The following is a 22,852-nucleotide window of genomic DNA, read 5'->3' on the forward strand; positions in this document are numbered from 1 at the left end:
ATTTTTTCAACTTCTCTTCAAGTTCCCTTTCTAGCTTTATTTTTTTCCTATGTTTATATGTAGAGTAAGATATTATCTTTCCTCTCACCTTACTACCTTTCCTGTCTCCCAGAGTGTTGTCGCAGATATGTTTATTGTTTAATTCTATAAATTATGCCCATTCTTTCCTAAAATATTCATCAAATTCTCTGTCTTGAAGTAGTGATATATTCATAGGCCATCTATGTGTGGTTCTTTCATTAGTTAGGTTAATGCTAATAGTGACTGGTGCATGGTCTGAGATGATAATGGGTTCAGTTGCCGCATGTGATATCAGTTAATGGAATTACTTGTTAAAAAGAAGTCTATGCGTGAGTGTGTTTTATGGACAGGAGTAAAATATGTATATTCTTTTATTGTGGGATTTTTCTGACTCCAGTAATTGGCAAGTCCATGATCTTGGTTTTATGATTTCTGTAGAATTCCGTATTTTCGTTGAGTCTTGGTTATTAGATTTGTCTAGTACTGGATTGATAACTGTATTAAAGTCTCCTATGATTACTGTAGATTGTGATATGTTTGATATTAGGGCGAAAAATGTGTGGTAAAAATTTCCATCATTGTTAGGTCCGTAAACATTGGCAATTGTCATATCTTTATTACTGATAGTTAGATTAACAATAACGTATCGTCCTTCTGTGTCGGTTACGGTTTTATTAATGATAATTGGTATGTTTTTTCCTATGAGAATGGCAACGCTTTTTTTTTTTTTAATTATATTTTTTTATTTATTTATTAAGTTTATTTATTTCCCATCCTTATTTCTTTCTCTTTCTTCCCCTTCCCTTCTTCCTTCTTGCACCTTGCATTGGTGGTCTTAATCTGTCTGACTTTAGATCCACCTAATGTCAGGGCTCCTGTATAGTTGCCCATTAACGTACAGTTTGTCAAGTAAAGTCAAGTCAAGTCACCTTTATTTATATACCGCCTTTAACAATACAGAATTGTGACAAAGCGGCTGTACAGTAGGAAATAGTGCATCAATAATGCAAAAGGGCAACAGTAAACACTTAATTTTCAGGTAAAGGCAGTTCATCAATGGATTCAATGATGTCATCATCTAGCTCAGTTAAGTTCAAATAAAATACAATATCGTGTGAAGAAAAAGTGTCCCCAACTAAACAAGCCAGACACGACAGCGGCAAGGAACCAAAACTCCATCGGTGACAAACGGAGAAAAAAACCTTGGGAGAAACCATGCTCAGTAGCGGGGCCAGTTCTCCTCTGGCCAGACGCAGAGGACTCATCTGGTTCCTGTGGTCTTGTGCCGATGGCCGTCTAGGTGACGAGGTCTTCACTGGGGATTCATCTCTGGGGCTAATCTAGTCGATGTGGTCTCCGCTGACATTCAGGGCTGTAGAGGTCATCTCTAGGTGCTGATCCACCGTCTGGGCTGGGTACGGACTGGATCCGGGGGACTGCAGTGACCATCTGATCTGTCTATATTACGGTGTTGTTAGAGCCCAAATTTTTGTTTGTAAATCATTGTTTTGCGACTTTGCATTTCGATTTGAGACTGGCTATATTCAAGGCTCGCCTTTAACTCTTTAAAGTCCTGGTGTAACAGTTTGAGAATTGCCAGTTTGTTGTTAATAGATTCCAGCAGGCTCACCTCTAATGTTGTGGTATTTTCTTCTGCCGAATCCTCCAGGTGTTATGGATCAACTGGAGATTATGTTATCTGGGGACATGCGCGTACATGCAAATAGTTTTACCTGAGTTTCCAGCAGACGTTGGATGGCCACAGATTCGTCACATGGAATTTTCTACGGAACAGATTTTAAAGGTTTCCACATTATTTGAGCATGTTTGTATCATTATTGGACTCTATTGTTTCCCCTTTCACTATTCCGATGTATCAGACACCGTTTAAGGGAAGTTTATTATGTTTTCATGTCGCGTCGCACAAACCACGCCCAGATTGTTTTGTTTATGCTACATTCGTTTTAATGGAATTTTTTTAACGACAATTTTAAGTCCATTAAAATCAGGTTTTGTTTCTTTGCAACGCGTGTATGTACAGTAGTTAAACAAAACCTTAATTTGTGTCTTAATTTAATTTGAGTAGGACTATTGCTGTGGTTAAAGGGATATGTCAAGCACTTTATTTTTCTTTTTTTATTTCTTTTCTTTTTTTAAAAAAAAAATATTGCTAAAGAATGAGTGATAAGCTATAGTTTTGTATAGTGCCTATAATTTCGAATTAGTGACAGATAGGATGCAGTGAATTATCTGTGATTATTTAAGTTCAACAAATTATTTATTGTTCAACAAACATTTATTTAATGTTCAACAAATATATATACATAGGTGTTGAAGCAAAAATCACAAAAAGCACTTTTAACAATACATATACTGTAGCTTCATAGCAGCATTACATAAAATGCATGTTTCTGTTACTATGAAGAGAAATCTGGTATGCCCGAAATGACTGTCAATGTAATATCCATATGTGACCCTGGACCACAAAACCAGTCATAAGGGTCATTTTATTTATTTTTTTTTAATTGAGATGTATATATCAGCTAAAATATGAATAATTAAGCTTCTATTGACGTATGGTTTGTTAGGATAGTTATTTGGCCAAGAAACAACTACTTGAAAATCTGGAATCTGAGGGTGCAAAAAAAAAAATAATAATAATAAAAAAATAATAATAATAATTGTCTCAGATGTCTAGATGAAGTTCTTAGCAATGCATATTACTAATCAGAAAAGTAAGTTTTGATATAGTTACAAAATACACAAATATACCTGTGCTACTTAAAACTGCTTTTGTGGTCCAGGGTTGCATAACAGAAATGTTTTTAATAGAGGTCTGTCAAGTCAAGTTTATTTATATAGCACTTAATACAGTACACTTTACGGTGTTAAACAGGAATAATAGTTAATCAATAATGCAAATAAAATTAAATTCTCCTGAAAAACAACTCTAAAAAGAGGATAATATTAAAGTCAATTTCTCTGTTAAAGTCAGCTCTTCGCTGAGTCAGTGAAGTCATCTTCCAGCTCAGTTCAATTGTGCCGACGGCTGTCCGGGTGACAAGGTGGATCTGTCTCTAGGGCACATCTAGTTGTCATGGTCTCAGCTGACATTCAGAGAGGTTGTGACATCATTCAGTTAAGCAGAAACATGTTAAGGCATTGATTACATATTGTGATCATAATGATAATTTTGCAGTTTTGCATGTTGATTCATAGTTGGGATCATCTGAAGTTCTTGCAGGGGTTGTTGTTATATTACATATAAACAATTACTTTTAAAAAAAAAAACCTTGCTCATTATATTTCACTTATAAAACTGAATATGTGTCATATTTGGCAATAAAGTACACAGTAAAATAAGCAGTGTAAAAAATGCAGTGTTAAATGTTATTCATTCTAAAAGAGTTAAATTAATAACCAACAGTGTTAATAGATGCTCTTTTGTAGTGTAGTTGCAGGGGTGCTACGTGGTGTAATTACATTTTTACACTTGAAGTGCAAAAACCCCGCCAAATTATCTTTGCCCCTCCCCTCTTACCCATCGTGAAGACGAAAACGCCATTTTATCCACATGCCAGCTGCAAGGTGAGGTCTTTCTCTTTCTATACTTAAATTAAAAACATATATTTTTAAGTACTCACTAAATACTTTGTTAGGAGTGAAGATGCTTGTCAAAGTTAAGTCAGAAATGAACAGAAGTATGTGAAAGTTTCTCACAGCGATTTGAAACTTTCCGATTTTCTGGATGAAGGTAATTGCATTTGTAATTATATAATACATACATATTAAGCTGACAACGTCGGTGGCGTTTGCCACTACATTAAATCTTATTTCGGTTCGTTTACAGCCTTCGTGAAGTTCGGCATCAGTGTCTCTAGTAGGCCCGAGGCCAGGCTTTACGATGAGTCTGGCACTGAAATAGAGGAGGACGTCTTTGAGGACGTTCTGAAGCAACCGAATTTGGGAGTTTTCCAGATACTATTGCCAGATTCTTCAAATGGTAATGTATATCGTCAAAATGTACGTAGTTGAGCATAGGCAAGTGACATGTCGCGTTGTTTGTGCTTTGCAAACGTCCGGGGAGCATCAAAACATCAGGCGTTAAGGCTTAATTAAACTTAATTAAAATGTATTTGCATGTTGACTGTGATTGGGAAGTAAAACATTGTTTATTTTGTAAATTAATTTGTATAAAGGTTGAGCTGCACTGATTTTCCATTATTTGTTTATTAAGCACGCCTGTCTAGTGTCTCTTGCTTGAGCGCTGGACCAAAGCCACTTGATGGGATTAGCACAAGGGCTAATGCTAATGGCATGACTTGACAGGGAATTAAATAGCTGGAGATGCACCGAATGACCGGCCAGAAATCGCAATCGGCCGTTTTTTTCGACCAGCCTCATGTCTTGTCTATCGTTGTTGACAGGCGCATGCAATCCACTTCTTAAGTTTGACTTAATATACAACTTTTCACCACCGCGTCTGGGTCTAAGATCACACCCACACACACATTCACAGCCACGTGTAAACATGTTTTTTAGGAAACAATTCAGATAACATTGCGATCGCAAACAGGTATTTAATTTTGTAAATTTAAAAAATGAAAAGTTTGTTAGCGGTACCAGGGTTTGACAGTTTGTCATTCATTGTTTATTAATTTGTTTATTTTACCTGCAAAGGTCATAGTTGAATAAGGCATGTACATTTTAAGACAAAAAAAAACAAAAAACACTTAGCTTCATGTACTTGCGCTGGGACAGGCGAGACAAGTTTGTTGGACTTAAACCATTAAAGCACTTCTGTTGATGTTATTGCTGCTGTTGTTCTCATTTGACAGTTGCTAAATGACTGAATGTAAATGTAAAATAATGGCACTGACATATTTTAAGATTTATTTTCAGCCAAGACAGCTCAATCATGCTCCAGAACTTTTTCAAAATTAAATTGTAGGGAACAACTAAACTTCGGGAAACTTAGCTCAAATTAACTCGACTAAGACTAATTTTAGGTTAATTCTTTGTCAACAGAATTGACCCATGTTCCTCCAGTGCCAAGTGAAGAAAGCTCTATTGAGATTTCAAGCAATGAATCTGATGACACCGTTCTTCTAAGTGATGACAGCCCTACAAGAAAGAGGAGAGCTGAAGATGAAGCAGGAATTGTGAGTGTGTGTCTGTGCCTTGATTGTTATTCAGTAAGAATTTAGAATGTTTGGAAGAAATTAACATTTTGAAGAAAGTGCCTTGTTTTCTGAAAATATCACACTGTGTCTTTTGTGTTAATGCATGAAACTAAAGTGCAAAAGTTAAGTCGAGTTTACCAAATTCATGTGTTGGAGATTTGATCCAGGTGCAGAATCACAATGTGACTACACAATCATGTTCACAATGTTTTCTGACATGGGTTGTTTGTGCTGTTTATTGTGCTTTGTAACTTTGCAGATGGTCAAAAACATTCTGCAGACTAAACCTGGTGGGGATGGAATCATCAGAGAGTACAACAAAACCAAATGCTTATCTGACAGCAACAGGAGAAAGATGGTCAATATTCTTGCTGCAGATATGACTGAAAAGCACAGGTAACTTGTATTTTAAGTATTCTTTATTCCAGTGGTCATGATTTCCTAGCCCAAAGCAAAATTTGTTAAAGGACATGATTTTTAAAAGATCATTAAAGTCATTAAAAGGTTAATTCAGTGAAAATGATAATTCTTTCATTAATTACTTAACCCTGTGTCATTCCACAGAGTAAGATCTTTCTCATGTTTAGAAAACAAATGAACATATCTGTGATAAAGTCCCCCTCATAGACAGAAAAACAGCTGCCACTTCAAGGCCAAGAATGTTAGTAAAACGTCTTTGAAATAGTCCTTGTGTGACTGTAGTGGTTCTTATAGAGCAAGAAAAGTAGTTTGTGTGCAAAAAATAACAATATTAATAGTCTGTTTTTTTCACACACTAAGGATTTAAAGTTTCATGAAGTTTAGGTTGAATCACTATAGCCACATGGAATATTATCACAATGGTTATACTACATTACATGGGTCATGCAAGACACGGGTCTTGAAAGTTGTAGTCGCGTTTCTGTTTATAGGGGTTTAGAAAGCTCTTGGATGCAATCAAAAATTTATAAAGATCTTCCAGGTGTGGAAAAATACAAAACTGAATTTTTGGTGAACGAGCACTTTTACAAAGGCGTCAGGACAAAATTTAATGTGACATTTGTTCTTCTGTAGCAAACGCCTGTGACACTCAAATTCTCATCTTGTTGATGCAATTTTATAAACTGTAATGTGTTAACTGTTGGGAAAAGTGAATTTTAAAAGTTAATAATATTTAATTATTTAAATTTCAATTCATATTTGATTGTTTCTCTATAATATTACAGCTCATCTCCACCCAAACAAGTAAGAGAACTGTATGCTCAAGGAATCATTGCCCTGTTTCCATATCTTAGGGATCCATATGCAAAGCTTGGATATGTAAGTAAATTAATTAAATTAGTTAAATAATTATGTGGTAGATGGATGTCTTGTTTTACTTTAAACATTTTTTTTTTAAGGAACATTATTATGACCCTCAAAGTGGACAAGGGTACTTGTCATGGAAAATTAAGAACATTCAGAGGAACAGTGCACCATCAGAGACCCGTAGATGTGTCCCCCAGTCTTTTAGTGGTGGCCCATCTGCACAGAGAGAAGCTTCATCCAGCACAGAAGTTATCCTGACCGAAGAACAGTATAGGGAAGCTGTTTCTCTTATGAAGCATACTTCAGAGGAGGCGACAGTAAAGGTCAAGATGAGGGAGACATTTCAGTATCGTCGCAAGATGATTCATGACCCAAGCAGATGCACTGATGTGCTAACTGAATTTCCACGTTATTTGGATATCAAAGGCCTGGTAAGAACATTTGAGTTATTAATGTGATTTAGATTATTTTTCTGTGAAATAAGGACAATAGAGGATATATTGTTATATTTATTATTCATTGTAAAGATAATAAATTTGCACTTAGTTGCTTTTTTTTCTGCTTTGGTGGGTTTTACAGATTGAGCTGGATTTTGCTTGTCTTTTTGGTGAAAAGACAGCAGCTAAGTTTTTAGAGAGGTGGCCAACTACATTTATGCAGAAAGTCATACAGCAGAGCAAGGGGCTTAACTCCTCCCAAGAACTTCAGGACCTGATTCACTGTGCAGAATCAGCTGTGGACACTGAATCAAATGTGATTATGTTTTTTTCCCCCTAAAATAACCATGTTTTAATGGGGTAGCGGTCATAATTATGTACCTTACTGATTATGTTTTTTTTTTCCCCTAAAATAACCATGTCTCTTAGGATGGGGTAGCGGTCTTCGATTCTTCTTTTACTTCACCTAATTCCACCATCAGCACAAGGTCGCAAGAGACCTGGGAAAATGTCGGCATCTCAAGCTGAAAAACACATTGTGATCTTCAAAAAGGTAAATTTGGCATTTTCTGTATAACCTGTCTGCTTCAACTTCAACCCAGTTGTATTCATTGTAAAACTAATGTAGAAACAAGCAAATGGAGCGTTGTTAAGGATTGTCTTTTGTTTTATTTTTAGGCAGGGACTAACATACAGGAACATCTTGATTCAATTAAAGAGAGCACCCAGCCCTACCTGCTTGCTGTCGGGACAAAGAAAAGCAGCATTCATGGATACTACATCATCCTCGACAAAAAGCCATACCATGCAAGTCAGTGAGTGGTCTTGCTGCCTTCGATGAACTGTTCAAAGCCCACTTTGTGTTTGGTGCCTCATACAATAAGGTGCTTCACAACATGTACACCTTCATACAAACAACCGTTTTTGAGATTGACATTGGCAAAGTGAAAGAGAGTCCAAGGGTTGCTGAGCTCCGAGCCAGATTCATGCATTAGAGGTGATTGCCAGCTAAAATGATTTGTTTTGTTTGCTCTTGCTGCCTGGAGAACACAAATTTGCTAGTTCGACATCTAAAACTAATTCATGGTCTGTTTTCTGGCAAATCACTTCGTCTAAAATGTGGACAGGCAGGATGCTGTTTAGAATTTGGAACATATTCTGGGTTCCGCAAACATTTAAATAGAGTTCATGAAGCAAGTAATGAAGTTCCATTACATGTTCAAGATAGTGCTGTTCATGAAGCAGTTGTTGGGCAATCTAGTAGTATTGATGTGGCTAAATCTTCAAATGTCAGTTCCCTGCCAATATCCAGTAAAAACACCACGGATATGTGTGCATCAGCAATAGCACAACTGCAAGCTGCAGGTGTAAGTCAGACTACTATTAATACGTTTGTTATGTCTATGAAAGTAGTAGTTCAGGACATCCAGGACCAAGTAAAAGAGACTGCTCTTTGTTGCTTATCCTCACAGAACACAGACATTAAAAATGAAGTTGAACAGTCATTTGAGACAATTGAAAACCCTTTTACCTCACTTAATTCCATGTCTAAACGAAACTCATATTTTTCAAGGAAATGGGGAATTGTCCAGCCTGTTCAGAAAGTACTTGGTGTCAGATTTGACAATAGAAAAAACAAGTCTACTGGATTATATGAGCAAGTTCCAGTGACTGACAAATTTGCCTATGTCCCAATTCTTCAAACCTTACAGAGCATTTTAATGCACCCAAAGACCTCATTCAGGTTTAAGTCAGGTGTACCTAATAAAGATGGTATTTACTGTGATATTGAAGATGGACTATACATAAAGAGCCACCCCCTGTTTTCCACTGAAAAAAATGCACTTCAGATTCAAATGTTTTACGATGATTTTGAATGTGCCAATCCATTAGGGTCAAAAAAGGCATCCACAAATTGGGAGGTATATATTTTACTTTAAGAAATTTCCCACCACAATTTAATTCGTCTTTAGCCAACATACACTTATGTGCACTTTTTCATTCCCAAGACATAAAAACATATGGATTTGATTCAATTTTAGAACCTATTGTCAATGACATAAAAGTTCTGGAGTCCACAGGAATAGAAGGACCCTCTGGTTTTGTGCGTGGCAGTATTGTCCAAATAACAGGAGATAATCTTGGTTTGCACTGCCTTTTTGGATTTGTTGAATCTTTTCGAGCTCGGAATAGCTGTAGGTTTTGCCTTACTGAAAGGGAAGATTATCAAACTGTGTTCTGTGAAGATGAGTCGAATGTTATTTTTCGCACTAAAGAGACACACTTGCGACACTGTGAAGCTATACAAGCAGACCCAACACTACCTCATGTTTATGGTGTAAAGCGCACATGTTTGCTGAACTCTCTGCAGTACTTCAATATATCAGACAATTTTTCTGTAGATGTAATGCATGATGTTTTAGAAGGCATTGCACAGTTTGAATTAAAACTTGTTTTGCGTTATGTACAAGCTCATTTTTTGACAGCAAAAGAGTTAGATGGAAGATTGCATTCATTTAATTATGGGTACATGGAGAGGAGAAATCGGCCTCCTGCTGTAAAACTTGATGATGAGAGCAATGATTTGGGCATAAACGCAATACAGTGTTGGTGTCTACTCCGTAATGTGCCACTCATTTTTGGTGACATTGTGCCCCAAGATGATGAACACTGGCAGCTACTATTACTGTTACTACAAATTGTAAACATTGTATTTTCTCCTGTTTTAACTGAGGGCCTTACTGTGTATTTGAAACACTTAATTGCTGAGCATCACAGGCTTTTCAAGTGCTTGTTTCCAGACAGAAACCTCCTGCCTAAGCATCACCTAATGATGCATTACCCCCGGTGTATACGCAATATTGGGCCCATTGTTCACATGTGGTCAATGCGCTTTGAGTCAAAGCATAATTTTTTTTAAGACACAGCAAAAGTGTTTTAAAAACATTACTCTGACTCTTGCAAAAAAACACCAGAATAGCATGGCATATACATGGGAAACCTTCAATCATGACAGAATAGTGCTTGGACCAGGAAAGACTGTTTCTCTCTGTGACTTAAGTGAAAATGTACAAATTGCATCCAAGTTGAATATTCCTCCGCAAACAGATGTTCTCTCAGTTAAATGGGTGAAGTATAATGGAACTGAATACCGTTCTGGTTTAATTATTTGTGGTGAAGTAGACATTGATTTGCCAGTGTTTTATAAAATCAAAGATATTGTTGTTAGAAATGAATTTGTGGTACTGGTTGCATCACCACTCAAAACTGTTTGCTTTGATGATCATTGTTATGCCTACAGAATTGAACCAAGACACTGTGAATCCTTGAAAGTGTTCAATGTCACTGAACTAATTTATTACAAACCTTTTGATATGCAAATGTCTTATGGGTCTGATAATTTCTTTTGGTTTGTTGTACCTTACTGCAGTCTTGTTAACACTTAGCTGTCAATGCAGGTTTTATTTCAAAATTGATGTTTTCATATTTTATCATTTTATATGTAATTTTATGACAAGTCGAACTGTACATGTTTTAAAGTAGCCACTTTGCCCATTTTGTAAATAAACATTTAAATGTTTACATCTGTGTAAAGAATTTTTTTAATATTTGAATGCATTTTTTAATACATATTTTGCACCAAATAAGAACACTATGAATAACACTTAACAGAGTAATCTAAATAAAAAATAACACCAGAGGTGTTAAGTGCCCCATAGTGTTAAACTTACAGTACAATAACAAGTGTAAATAAATACTCTCTCAGTGTTGTTTTTTAACACTTTATGGTGCTTTATTTACACTATAAGTTCTACACTACAGTCAGTGTTATTTTTACTCTCGATAGAGTGGGACCATATGTGCTCCAAAGAAGTGTTAAAATTAACTCTTTAAGTGTTATGTTGACACTGCTTATTTTACTGTGTACGTAATAAAGCTTTATCTATTCTAATTGATGTTTAGGAGAGGTATTCTATTCATGAGGTGCCAAATGATTATGAGGTTAGTGATGTATACTGTCTCTTGGAATATTAGCCATATATGTAACAATTCATCAAATTATCATATGTTTTGCCTATGTTCAACATGAAAAAGTTGTGGTTGTCACAGGGCTTTCATACAAAAGACAGTACGGTAACTTGAAAAGGAATCTGTGAGTCAGTAAGAAAGATCCTACAGCATGATTCATTTTTAATTGTTAAACACCTTAAAAATGTAAACATGTCACACATGTGACATACATAGCTCATATGAACTGTATAAAAAATACCTTCCTGTGTTCATCATCACACATACTATAAAGTTTGGCTTTAAATCTGTTCATCACGCTTTCTACTGTCAGGAACACAAGTCTGGCGAGAGCTCTTGAGAGAGTAGTATGTAAAATGAAAAGCAGGAGTCATGAACTGAAGTGTTCTCTACATGTTCAGTGAAAGACATCAGACTCAACATTTAAATTCACAAACCTAACTGAGCATAATGTACAGTACAATACTGACACACTATATATAAAATTAAGTTAATTTATCTGATCATATGATTGTAACGCCACGCCAGCAGAGGGAGCCCTCACCCATTGACTCTCTTTTTCCGCTCCCTCTGCTGCTTCTTGGGTTACTTCCTGTTTGGTGGCCATTTAAGGAGGCCTATACCAAACAGGCCTCATGAAGTATTGTTTTGCCTGTGCGGACTCTACTAAGTATTTTTCCTGATTTCATTGCCTTGTTTTTGCTATTTTCACGGTTTTGTTTCATTGTCATAGTTCTGTCTTGTTTTTTGCCATAGTTTTGTCTTGCTTCATTGCCATAGTTTTTGCCTAGTTTTATAGCCTTGTTTATTTTGCTACTTTGGACTGCTCCCCTAGAGTTTTATTCTTCTGAGGAAATCTCTATTTTACTATTACTTTCTGTTGTTTAAAGTGATAAAATATAGCTTTTTTTTCCCCACCAGATTTCTGTTATTATCCATCAAACTAATCCGATCGCTCGTATTTAATCTATAACCGCCAGTGCAACGCTGCGCTGTGTGTTAGCATTCCGTTTGCCGGTTAGCCTGCCATTTGCGTTCCCACTCACGTCTCTATTCACGTCTACTACGTTCTACTACCACGTCTCTAAGTTCATCAGACAACAGTGGTGAGTTGAAATCGTTCTACAACTACGGTGAGTAATGGCTTCTTCTCCTTTCCTGGTAACCTGCATCACCTGTCATATGTAGAGTTTATCAATCTCTGTTGGCAGCGAGGGATTCACATGTGATAAATGCAGGGAAATAGTTAGGCTGACAGAGAAGATTTCAGAACTAGTGACACGCATCCAAACTTTAATCGAGGATAGTAAGAATGTGAGGGCATTAGATACGGCTTTGGATGCGACTAGCTTAGGAAGTCCCGTACATTGTTCGGTTCCGGTAACTTCGCCTTTGCAGCAGGGCAACTGGGTGACTGTGAGACGGCATAGTCGCGGTACAAAACACCGCTCTTCCGTTCCGATCAGAACATCAAACAGGTTCTCCCCACTCAGTGACGCACCCACTGAGAAACCTGATCAAAGTGCTCTAGTTATTGGCCATTCTATTGTACGGAACGTGAAAATAGAGACACCAGCCACCATAGTCCAGTGTTTATCGGGAGCCAGAGCGCCTGACATCTTGGCAAATTTAAAAGTGCTGGCTAATGCTAAACGTAAATTCAGTAAGATCGTTATTCACGTCGGCACAAATGATGTTCGACTTCGCCAGTCGGAGATCACTAAAAATAATGTTAAAGAGGTGTGTGAACTTGCAAGTATGATGTCAGACACTGTAATTTGCTCTGGCCCCCTCCCTGCGTATCGTGGTGACGAGATACATAGCAGACTGTCGTCACTAAATGGCTGGATGTCTAAGTGGTGCCCGCAGAATAACATAGGTTTCATAGACAATTGGACAAGTTTTTGGGGCAGACCTGACCTGTTGAAAAGAGATGGTCTTCATCCCCCTCCAGGGGTGGTGCTGCTCTTCTCTCTAGTAATATGGCATATAGTCTTAGAGTTTGCACTTGACTAACTGGGGCCCAGGTCAGGAAGCAGACAGACTGGCTAATCCGACCGTCTGCTAGCCGCCACACGTCACCAAAATCAGTTAATTCTCAGCACATAGAGACCCTTACACCTAGATATCATGCTATAGAGACTGTGTCTGTTCCCCGAGCTAGACAATACAAAAGACGTCCAAACCAATTTAAGAGTAACAATCTAATCAACGTTCAACAAATAAAAAACTTACATAATACAGAGAAACAAATGATAAAACTTGGCCTTTTGAATATCAGGTCCCTCTCTACAAAAGCGCTTTTTGTAAATGATATGATCATTGATCATAATCTAGATGTGCTATGTTTGACAGAAACCTGGCTAAAATCAGATGATTACATTATCTTAAACGAGTCTACTCCTCATGATTACTGTTATAAACATGAGCCACGTCTAAAAGGTAAAGGGGGAGGTGTTTCTACAATTTATAGCAATATTTTTAGTGTTTCACAGAGAGCGGATTTCAAGTATAACTCATTTGAAGTAATGGTGCTTCATATAACATTATCCAGAGAAACAATTGTTAATGATAAATCCCCTATGACGTTTGTACTTGCTACTGTATACAGGCCACCAGGGCACCATACAGATTTTCTTCAAGAATTTGCTGATTTTATATCTGAGCTGGTGTTGGCTACAGATAAGGTCTTAATAGTAGGTGACTTTAACATCCATGTTGATAATGAAATCGATGCACTGGGAGCAGCATTTACAGACATTTTAAATTCTATTGGAGTTAGACAACACGTGTCAGGTCCCACTCATTGTCGAAATCATACTCTAGACTTAATACTGTCACATGGAATTGATGTCAATGCCGTTGAGATTCTGCAGCAAAGTGATGATATCTCTGATCATTATCTAGTCTCGTGTATTCTCCAGATGACTAAAACTGTAAATTCAACTCCTTATTATAAGTATGGTAGAACCATCACTTCTACTACAAAAGATTGCTTTCTAAGTAATCTTCCTGACTTATCTGAATTCTTCAGCATGTCCAATAGCTCAGAAAAACTTGATGAAGTAACAGAAACTATTGACTCTCTCTTTTCCAGGACTCTAGATACGGTCGCTCCTCTGCGCCTAAGGAAGATTAAGGAAAATAGTCCGACCCCGTGGTATAACGAGCACACTCGCGCCCTAAAGAGAGCAGCCCGGAAAATGGAGCGCAGCTGGAGGAAAACAAAATTAGAGGTTTTTCGTACTGCTTGGCGGGAATGTACCCTATCGTACAGAAAAGCGTTAAAATCGGCCAGATCTGACTACTTTTCGACTCTTTTAGAAGAAAACAAACATAACCCTAGGTATTTATTCAATACAGTGGCTAAGTTAACAAAAAATAAAGAACCAACAGGCACTGACTATGCCCATCAGCATAGCAGTAATGACTTTATGAACTACTTTACTTCTAAGATCGATACAATTAGAGACAAAATTGTCACTATGCAGCCGTCAATTACAGTGTTGCATCAGATAGTGCGCTATAGATCTCCTGGGGAACAATTCAACTCATTCTCTACTATAGGTCAGGAAGAATTGTATAAACTTGTTAAATCATCTAAACCAACAACTTGTATGCTAGACCCTATTCCATCTAGGCTACTAAAAGAGATGCTTCCAGATCTCATAGATCCTCTGCTAAATATTATTAATTCATCACTGTCATTAGGATATGTCCCCAAAACCTTCAAACTGGCTGCTATTAAGCCTCTAATTAAAAAACCACAACTTGACCCCAACGAATTAACTAATTACAGACCTATCTCGAATCTCCCATTTCTGTCAAAGATATTAGAAAAGGTTGTATCCTCACAGTTATCTTCCTTCCTACAGAAATATGATATCTGTGAGGATTTTCAGTCAGGTTTTAGACCGTACCATAGTACTGAGACTGCTCTTATTAGAGTTACAAATGATCTACTCTTATCATCCGATCGTGGTTGTATCTCTTTGTTAGTGCTACTGGATCTTAGTGCTGCGTTTGATACTGTTGACCACAACATTCTCTTGAATAGACTTGAGAATTCTGTTGGCATTAGTGGTAGTGCATTGGCATGGTTCAAATCGTATCTATCTGACCGCCATCAATTCGTGGCAGTAAATGATGAGGTATCATATCGATCTCAAGTGCAGTATGGAGTACCACAAGGCTCAGTACTAGGGCCGTTACTCTTTACGCTTTACATGTTACCCTTGGGTGATATCATCAGGAAATATGGTGTTAGCTTTCACTGCTATGCTGATGATACCCAGCTCTATATTTCTTCGCGGCCTGGCGAAACGTACCAATTTGAAAAACTAATGGATTGTGTAGTTGAGTTAAAAAATTGGATGACAAGTAATTTCTTACTGCTAAATTCTGAAAAAACAGAGGTGTTAGTTATTGGGCCTAAAACCTCAGCGTGTAATAACCTAAAACACTGTCTAATACTTGATGGCTGTTTTGTCAATTCTTCGTCATCAGTTAGGAACCTAGGTGTGCTATTTGATGGTAATCTTTCCTTTGAAAACCACATCTCTAGTATTTGCAAAACTGCATTTTTCCATCTCAAAAATATATCTAAACTACGACCTATGCTATCAATGTCAAATGCTGAAACATTAATTCATGTGTTTTTGACCTCACGGTTAGATTATTGTAATGCTTTATTGGGTGGTTGTTCTGCTCGCTTAATAAACAAACTCCAGCTGGTCCAAAATGCAGCAGCTAGAGTTCTTACTAGAACCAAAAAGTATGATCATATTAGCCCGGTTCTGTCTACACTGCACTGGCTCCCTATTAAACATCGTATAGATTTTAAAATCTTGCTAATTACTTATAAAGCCCTGAATGGTTTAGCTCCCCAGTACCTGAGTGAGCTCTTATCGCATTATAGTCCCTCACGTCCGCTGCGTTCTCAAAACTCTGGCAATTTGATAATACCGAGAATATCAAAATCAACCGCGGGCGGCAGATCTTTTTCTTACTTAGCACCCAAACTCTGGAACAATCTACCCTACAATGTTCGGGACGCAGACACACTCTGTCAGTTTAAATCTAGATTAAAGACCCATCTCTTTAACCTTGCTTACACATAACAAATCCACATTCTTATAATTCAAATCCGTTAAAGGATTGTTAGGCTGCACTAATTAGGTCAACCGGAACCGGGAACACTTCCCATAACACCCGATGTACTCGGTGCATCGTCAGAAGAATGGCATCTACGCTAATATTAGTCTGTTTCTCTCTTATTCCGAGGTCACATTAACCACCAGATCCAGTCCGTATCCAGATCAGATGGTCACTGCAGTCCCCCGGATCCAGTCCGAACCCAGCCCAGACGGTGGATCAGCACCTAGAGACGACCTCTACAGCCCTGAATGTCAGCGGAGTCCACATCAACTAGATGAGCCCCAGAGACGGATCCACATTAAAGACCACATCACCTAGACGGCTGTCGGCACAAGACCACGGGAACTTTGGCCAGAGGAGAACTGGCCCCCCGACTGAGCCTGGTTTCTCCCAAGGTTTTTTTCTCCATTTGTCACCGATGGAGTTTTGGTTCCTTGCCGCTGTCGCCTCTGGCTTGCTTAGTTGGGGACACTTTCTCTTAACACAATATTGCATTTTATTTTATTGTTTTTGATTAACTACCTTTACCTATAATGTGAGTGTTTAATGTTGCCTTTGGCATTGTTGATGTACTGTTTCCTATTTAATACTGTACAGCCGCCTTGTCACAATTCTGTATTGTTAAAGGCGGTATATAAATAAAGGTGACTTGACTTGACTCACTTGGACTTTCACCTTCTGCCTGTTTATTTGGATTACGCTTTTGTCTTGCCTTCGGTTTACTATTGTTTGGAGATCGATCCTGCCTGTCTTGACTACACTGTTTAATAAAGCTCGCATCTGGATCTAACACGCTTCGCTGGAGTCCCGTTACAATGATTCTATAAAACTGAATACAGAATTGTTCTAAACAGATATCTAAGCCTATGAAAAATGTTGATTTCAGATCAGTCATATGTCCAGGGAAGAGGATACAAAGGCAACAGAGCAATCAAGAGATCTCAGACATTTAAAAAAAAGAAAAAAGAAAAAAAAGTAGCATTTTGAAATCACTTAAACTCAAGCCAAAGCATCTGTTTTTATTATTATTATTATTATTATTATTATTATTATTATTTTATTTTATATAAAGTAATCACTCAGAAAATAAATAATTTGATTAGGAACAGTAGTAAACTCCAAATCAATTAACAAGACTTGTCAATAAAAACATAATGGACTTTGCAGTTCATGTTTACTTTAGGTAGCTTACTGCTAATTTTAACTTAATCTATATTTGTTAATTAGAACACATATGACAGCACACTACAGACACAATGTTATAAAGAGATATTGAAAAGAAAATACTTACAGTTGCACTGCAGTTCGTTGAGGAGTTTGATCATTCATGGAAACGAGTCCCATGGGCGTGGTTTGTGAGCGTGACATGGGAGCATGGTAAACTTCCTTAAAACTATATGCAGACACGGACACTGCGAAATCCAAGCCCTTTATTATGCATACCAAATGTATACAACTGGTGAAACACGTTTTTTAATCTATGATCTGTGGAATTTCGAACGTGACGAATCTGTCGTGGTGTAACATCTGCTGGAAATCCAGGTAAACATACTTGCGTGCATGCGCGTATCCCCAGTTAACATGATCCCCAGTTGATCCATAACACCGGCGCTGGTATTTTTTCTGTGGCTGAGGCATGATGTTACGTCTAAAAAAGTAATCGTCTAAAATCATTCAAGGTTTTCAATGTTCTCCACAGTTGCTGTGAGTCCGCTGTATTTTATTTAAACGTATATAGATTGAGATGAAGAAGAAGAAGAAAAGTTTATCTCTTATATAACTTTTTGGATTGTTTGGATGTTTACAACGCCGATGCCGATGTCGCCATCTTGGATCACGCCCGCAATCACGCGAGAATCACATTCAGAGTGCCATCTCTCAGTTGGCAGTTCTTTCTTTTATTTCTTGTGCCCACAATGTGAATTACTTTTGTTTCATTGTTTTTTTGCCAAGCCCATACACAAGATCCGCTTGGTTCAATGGTCCAACCTCCTGACCAGACTTAACTGATTTTGAAAAGCTAGCTGTATCAATGAACTTTTTTGTTATATTTGCTGTACCAGGTATCAGTACACTCAATTAAGAGTGCAAACATGCCGTTTGACAAACGCAAAGAGCGATCAGACATTATTGACGCCAGTATGGATGTCCACGATTATGCTTCTCCTGCTGTAAACGAGTTTGATCTCTGCGGTCTGACGTGCTTGAAGGAATGATTAGCACTAATGCTCTTAAGATAGAAGGGCTGAAGAAAACGATAGACTTTGTATGCGCCGAAGTACAAGATCTGAAGAAGAATGTGAAAGATGTAGATTCCAGGCTTAAAGATCAGGAACGTCTCACGAGCACATGGGGAATGCGCATCTCTGATCTGGAGAGATACTCTCGCAGGTGGAATTTGAGATTGTTTGGAGTGCCTAAGACTTTTAAGGAAGATATCAGATCCAAGGTCATTCGAATCTGCAGTGAGACTTATCCCAAGGCCAAGAACAAATATCCTGACGTGGTTGACACTGTGCATCAGCTAGGGAGAAGAGGTGACAACACAAAACCTCACGCCATCATCATGCAGTTTACCCTGACAGGTTATCCGTGATGCTTTGTGGAAAGCTGCTAAGAAGTCCCAGTTTCTCAAGGACAACAACCTGCGCTTTGCGGAGGATCTAACTGCGCTAGACCGGGAGAGACGGAAGAGTTTGTGGCCAAAAGTGAGAGAGGCGAGGGCTGCTGGAAAAACGGCCTATCACATCGGAGTACGTGCGTTCATTGAAGGAGCGGAGATTACTTCCTGAGTTCCATATGAGGATTGTGTACTTCTTCAAAGATTGTGATTGTTACCTGTCACTATAGCATTTGAGCCATCATCGTAGTACAGCTGGACCTTTAATTTGGTAATTTGAAATGGTCAGTTAAGCTCTGTTCATCTCAGTTTTCTTTTCATCTGTCAGTCAGTAGTGACTTTTTGCCTTTGTTTTGATTCGTGTTAACAGCTGTTAATTGCTGTTTGTTTGTCAATGTCGATATTGTTCATTTCTCTTAATGCCAAGGGTCTAAGAAACAATGTAAAGCGCAAAGCCCTCTTTTTGTTTGTTAAAAACCATGGTTCAGATTTTTGCAAGAAACCCATTCCACACAAGATGATGTGAAATTTTGGAGATCCCAGTGGGGCAGCGATGTATGGATGTCACACGGCACAGTGCGATCAGCAGGTGTCGCCATTTTAAAAAAACAAGTTTGCTGGAGAGATACTACACCTAGTCAGTGATCCAAAGGGTCATTTTCTTTTGTTAGTGATTTCACTTGGTCAGACCATCTTAGTTTTATTAAATGTGTATGGATACAATTCCTCTAAAGAAAATACCACATTAATGGATGTGATCAGTGAAAATATACAGTACTGGTTAAATACTGAATACTGTAAGTACCCCAGTGCTGTTCTTATTTTAGGTGGGGATTTCAATATGGTTTTAAACAGTGATTTGGATAGGTTTCCCCCTAAGTCCAGTTATGAATAATTTTATGTTGCGTTTTTGTGTTGTTGACATATGGAGAGAAATATATCCACAGCAGAGACTCTACAAGTGGAGCAGCAAGGACTGTTCTAAGCAGTCTCAAATAGACTACTGGCTTACTTCCCAAAGCCTAGCAAACAGGTGTAAATCAGTCTGCAATTATGCTACACCTCTCACAGACCACAGTGCTATCTCTCTCAAGATTTGTCTTTCCGTTTTCCTTGATTTCAGCTCATCTCCTTCTTATTGGAAATTGAACAACTCTCTTCTCCTATTTGAAGATGTTAAAAAGAATATTACATTACTGATTGAGCAGTACTGGAGAAGAGCTTTAGTTTTAAATTCATTTTGTTGCCAGTGGGAGCTGTTGAAGTTTGAAATTAGTAAATATTTTAGAAAATTTGGTAGCGATTTAGCTAAACTTAAGAGAGCAGCAGAAAATAAGGTGGTGTCTAGAATTGCAATACTTTTTTCTAAACCCCAGAACTCTTTTCTGAATCTGATAAGCTTGAGTATGCTGACCTGCAATCTAAATTAGATGAGATGTACACTTATAGGGCTCAGGGTGCTTACATTAGATCAAGACAAAAATGGATGGAGGAGGGAGAATGTAACACAGCTTATTTTTTTCAGATTAGAAAAGAGTCGCTTACATACTTCTCTAATTGAAAGTCTTAATATTGAGGGTACAGTCACTAATGTGATCTTTGTGTTAGTGAAATTACTTTATCTGAAGGTAACTCGATTCTAGATCTCAAAAACAATAAATCTCCTGGAATGGACGGGCTTACTGCAGAGTTTTATAAACAGTTCTCTGAAGAATTGTCTCCTTTTTTACTTAGGGTTTTTGAAGAAAGCATACAGAATGAGGCTCACCCCCTGACTCTCACTCAAGGTCTAATTACTTTAATTCCAAAACCCAAAAAAGATTTGCTTTTAATTGACAGTTGGCGTCCTGTTTCTCTGCTTAACAATGATTATAAAATTCTAGCTATTATATTTGCTAAAAGACTAAAATCGGTACTTGGTTCTGTAATAGATAAGACACAGTCAGGTTTTTGAACAAAAGACACATTGTTAACAATAACAATGTTATTGTTATTGTTGATACAGGTTGATACTTGATCTGTTAAATTATTCAGACTTAATACAGGAGGAGAGCTTCATTCTCTTCTTAGATTTTTATAAGGCTTTCGATTCTTTAGAGCATCAGTTTATTTTGGATTGAATTCTCTAATATCACAATGTGCCCCAGGGTTTCTCTTTGCTTTTTAAGGATGTACTGTTTGGCTTCTTTAATATACAAAAAAAAAAAAAAAAAAAAAAAAAAAAAAAAAAAAACAAGCAAACAAACAAAAAAAAATCCTTTATTTATCATTTTTAAAAAAGAGGTTCAACAGTATATCCAAACTATTTCATCATCCAGAAATCTTAAGGCTTCTAAAACTGTCAATTTATTTAATCATTTTAATTTAAATTCTTAAAGGGTTTGTTTTGTATTATTTATTTTATTATATACATGTATAATGCTGACATTTTTGTACTTTTGTGCTCTGTACCTTGGCAATAAAAAAAAAAAAAAAAAAAAAAATCACGGAGGATATAACTCATTTATGATAATCAGTATTGTTTTGGAATAATCGTCTATGGGCTGGAAATATTTGTTTATTTGAACAATTTTAATTTGATGTAATTATTGAGGATTGCATCGTAAAGCAACATAAAACTGTGAGCATTATTGTTAAATATACGTTTCCTAAACCTTTAATTTAATAGTTCAAAACAGTTTTTAGTCGTAATTAAGATTTTAAGCTTTGGCTAATTGACATGCTCTTTAATGTGAAATGCTGTTTGTATTGTTTTCTTGCAGTTTTGTAATAACATAATGTGGTCACTCTGAAGTGTTGCACATACACATACAGCATGGCTTGCGCTCTCCCCTTTAAGTTACGAAATATACGTCGGTATATCATAAAGCCATCTTCCTTGGTTTCACAGTATGCAATTAATAATTATGCACTGAGTTTGTTATTTAGAAGATGTATCTGTACTGAATTTTACATAAATAGATCACAACTATCTCGTGCTATGGACACAGCCATTGATAAAGGTTGCAGCGTAAGTTTTTTTACGCTACGACTTGAAACTCCCGCTTTTCGAACGCGGAAGTGTGATAAAGGCCCAGTGAGCGGAGCTTCACACCACGCAGTGACGACGGCTAGAACAGAGTGAAACGTGCGCGCTGAACACTGCCGGGCGAAGCGCTGTGACCGATATACATTTACTGTATTATATACAGTAATATTTAATTTGACCTGTTTTAAGAGGTTATTGTTAAACTTCAGCGGTGGTCCGAGAGGTCCAATATATATATATATATCTATCTATCTATATATATATATATATATATATATATATATTATATATATATATATATATATATATATATATATATATATATATATATATATATATATATATATATATATATAGATATATATAGATATATATATATATATTGGACCTCTCGGACCACCGTTGAAGTTTAACAATAACCTCTTAAAACAGGTCAAATTAAATATTACTGTATATAATTTATAAATATATATCTTCTTGTTTATAATATATTATATGATATTTGCTTGGTCAGTTTCTTCTGGTTTTCTTGGTTCTTTTGTTACTGTTTTGGGATTTGTTTTTCACTTTGTGGAAAGAAGTGAATGTTAATCTACTGTTATTAAGGAACCAGGCAGATGCTATTTATTTATTTATTTTATTTTATTTTATTTTATTTTATTTTATTTATTTATTTATTTTTTTTTGTAATTCAAACAAAGAAGACCCTCTAGTGGTTAATACCACTTGGTAGATGGTATTTAAAAACAGGGGTAAACAGGTTCAAATTCCAGCCAAACCAGAAAATTCCACAGACTATTAGGAATTAAAAATTATGCTTTATTTATGCTATAAAACATAACATAAATCAATTTTGTACAGAAGAAAAGAAAAGAGAAAAATATATATTAAATACATTATGCACATTACATACATATTTGCATCTGACTTGTGTAACTTTACATGACATTTGTAATAATTAAAAAAAAAATAAAAAATAAAAATAAATACATAAAAAAGTGTTTGCCTTGGTGTTGTTAGAGCAATGGCTAATACCGGAGTGAAATACAATGGATTTACAATTTCTGTTTACATCAGTAAATTAAAGCCA

The 22,852-nt window shown here is 36.8% G+C and overlaps 3 protein-coding genes and 1 pseudogene across 3 annotated transcripts in view; 3 read left to right on the plus strand and 1 right to left on the minus strand.

Moving 5' to 3' along the window:
- The first annotated feature begins 3,562 nt into the window (after positions 1–3,562).
- Positions 3,563–7,747, plus strand: LOC127177870 (uncharacterized). The gene is made up of 9 exons (XM_051130391.1): positions 3,563–3,609; positions 3,681–3,775; positions 3,872–4,024; positions 5,050–5,183; positions 5,464–5,600; positions 6,410–6,503; positions 6,584–6,922; positions 7,071–7,244; positions 7,607–7,747. The coding sequence occupies exons 5-9, from the start codon at positions 5,464–5,466 to the stop codon at positions 7,745–7,747; spliced, it is 885 nt and encodes a 294-aa protein (XP_050986348.1). The 5' UTR covers positions 3,563–3,609; positions 3,681–3,775; positions 3,872–4,024; positions 5,050–5,183.
- On the plus strand, positions 7,372–10,833 carry LOC127179124 (uncharacterized). Its single transcript, XM_051132422.1, has 2 exons — positions 7,372–7,481; positions 7,607–10,833. The coding sequence occupies exon 2, from the start codon at positions 8,805–8,807 to the stop codon at positions 9,846–9,848; it is 1,044 nt and encodes a 347-aa protein (XP_050988379.1). The 5' UTR covers positions 7,372–7,481; positions 7,607–8,804; the 3' UTR covers positions 9,849–10,833.
- Positions 10,834–10,925: 92 nt separating this feature from the next.
- On the plus strand, positions 10,926–16,769 carry LOC127177871 (uncharacterized; annotated as a pseudogene).
- Positions 16,770–22,560: 5,791 nt separating this feature from the next.
- The window catches only part of mal2 (mal, T cell differentiation protein 2), a 4,744-nt gene continuing 4,452 nt past the window's right edge, over positions 22,561–22,852 (minus strand). The window contains exon 4 of the mRNA XM_051132433.1: positions 22,561–22,852. This exon is cut by the window's right edge and continues 374 nt beyond it. The gene's annotated coding sequence lies outside the window, so the exon portion shown is untranslated.

The sequence above is a fragment of the Labeo rohita genome, chromosome 16 (assembly GCF_022985175.1).
Source record: "Labeo rohita strain BAU-BD-2019 chromosome 16, IGBB_LRoh.1.0, whole genome shotgun sequence".
Classification (NCBI taxonomy): Eukaryota; Metazoa; Chordata; class Actinopteri; order Cypriniformes; family Cyprinidae; genus Labeo; species Labeo rohita.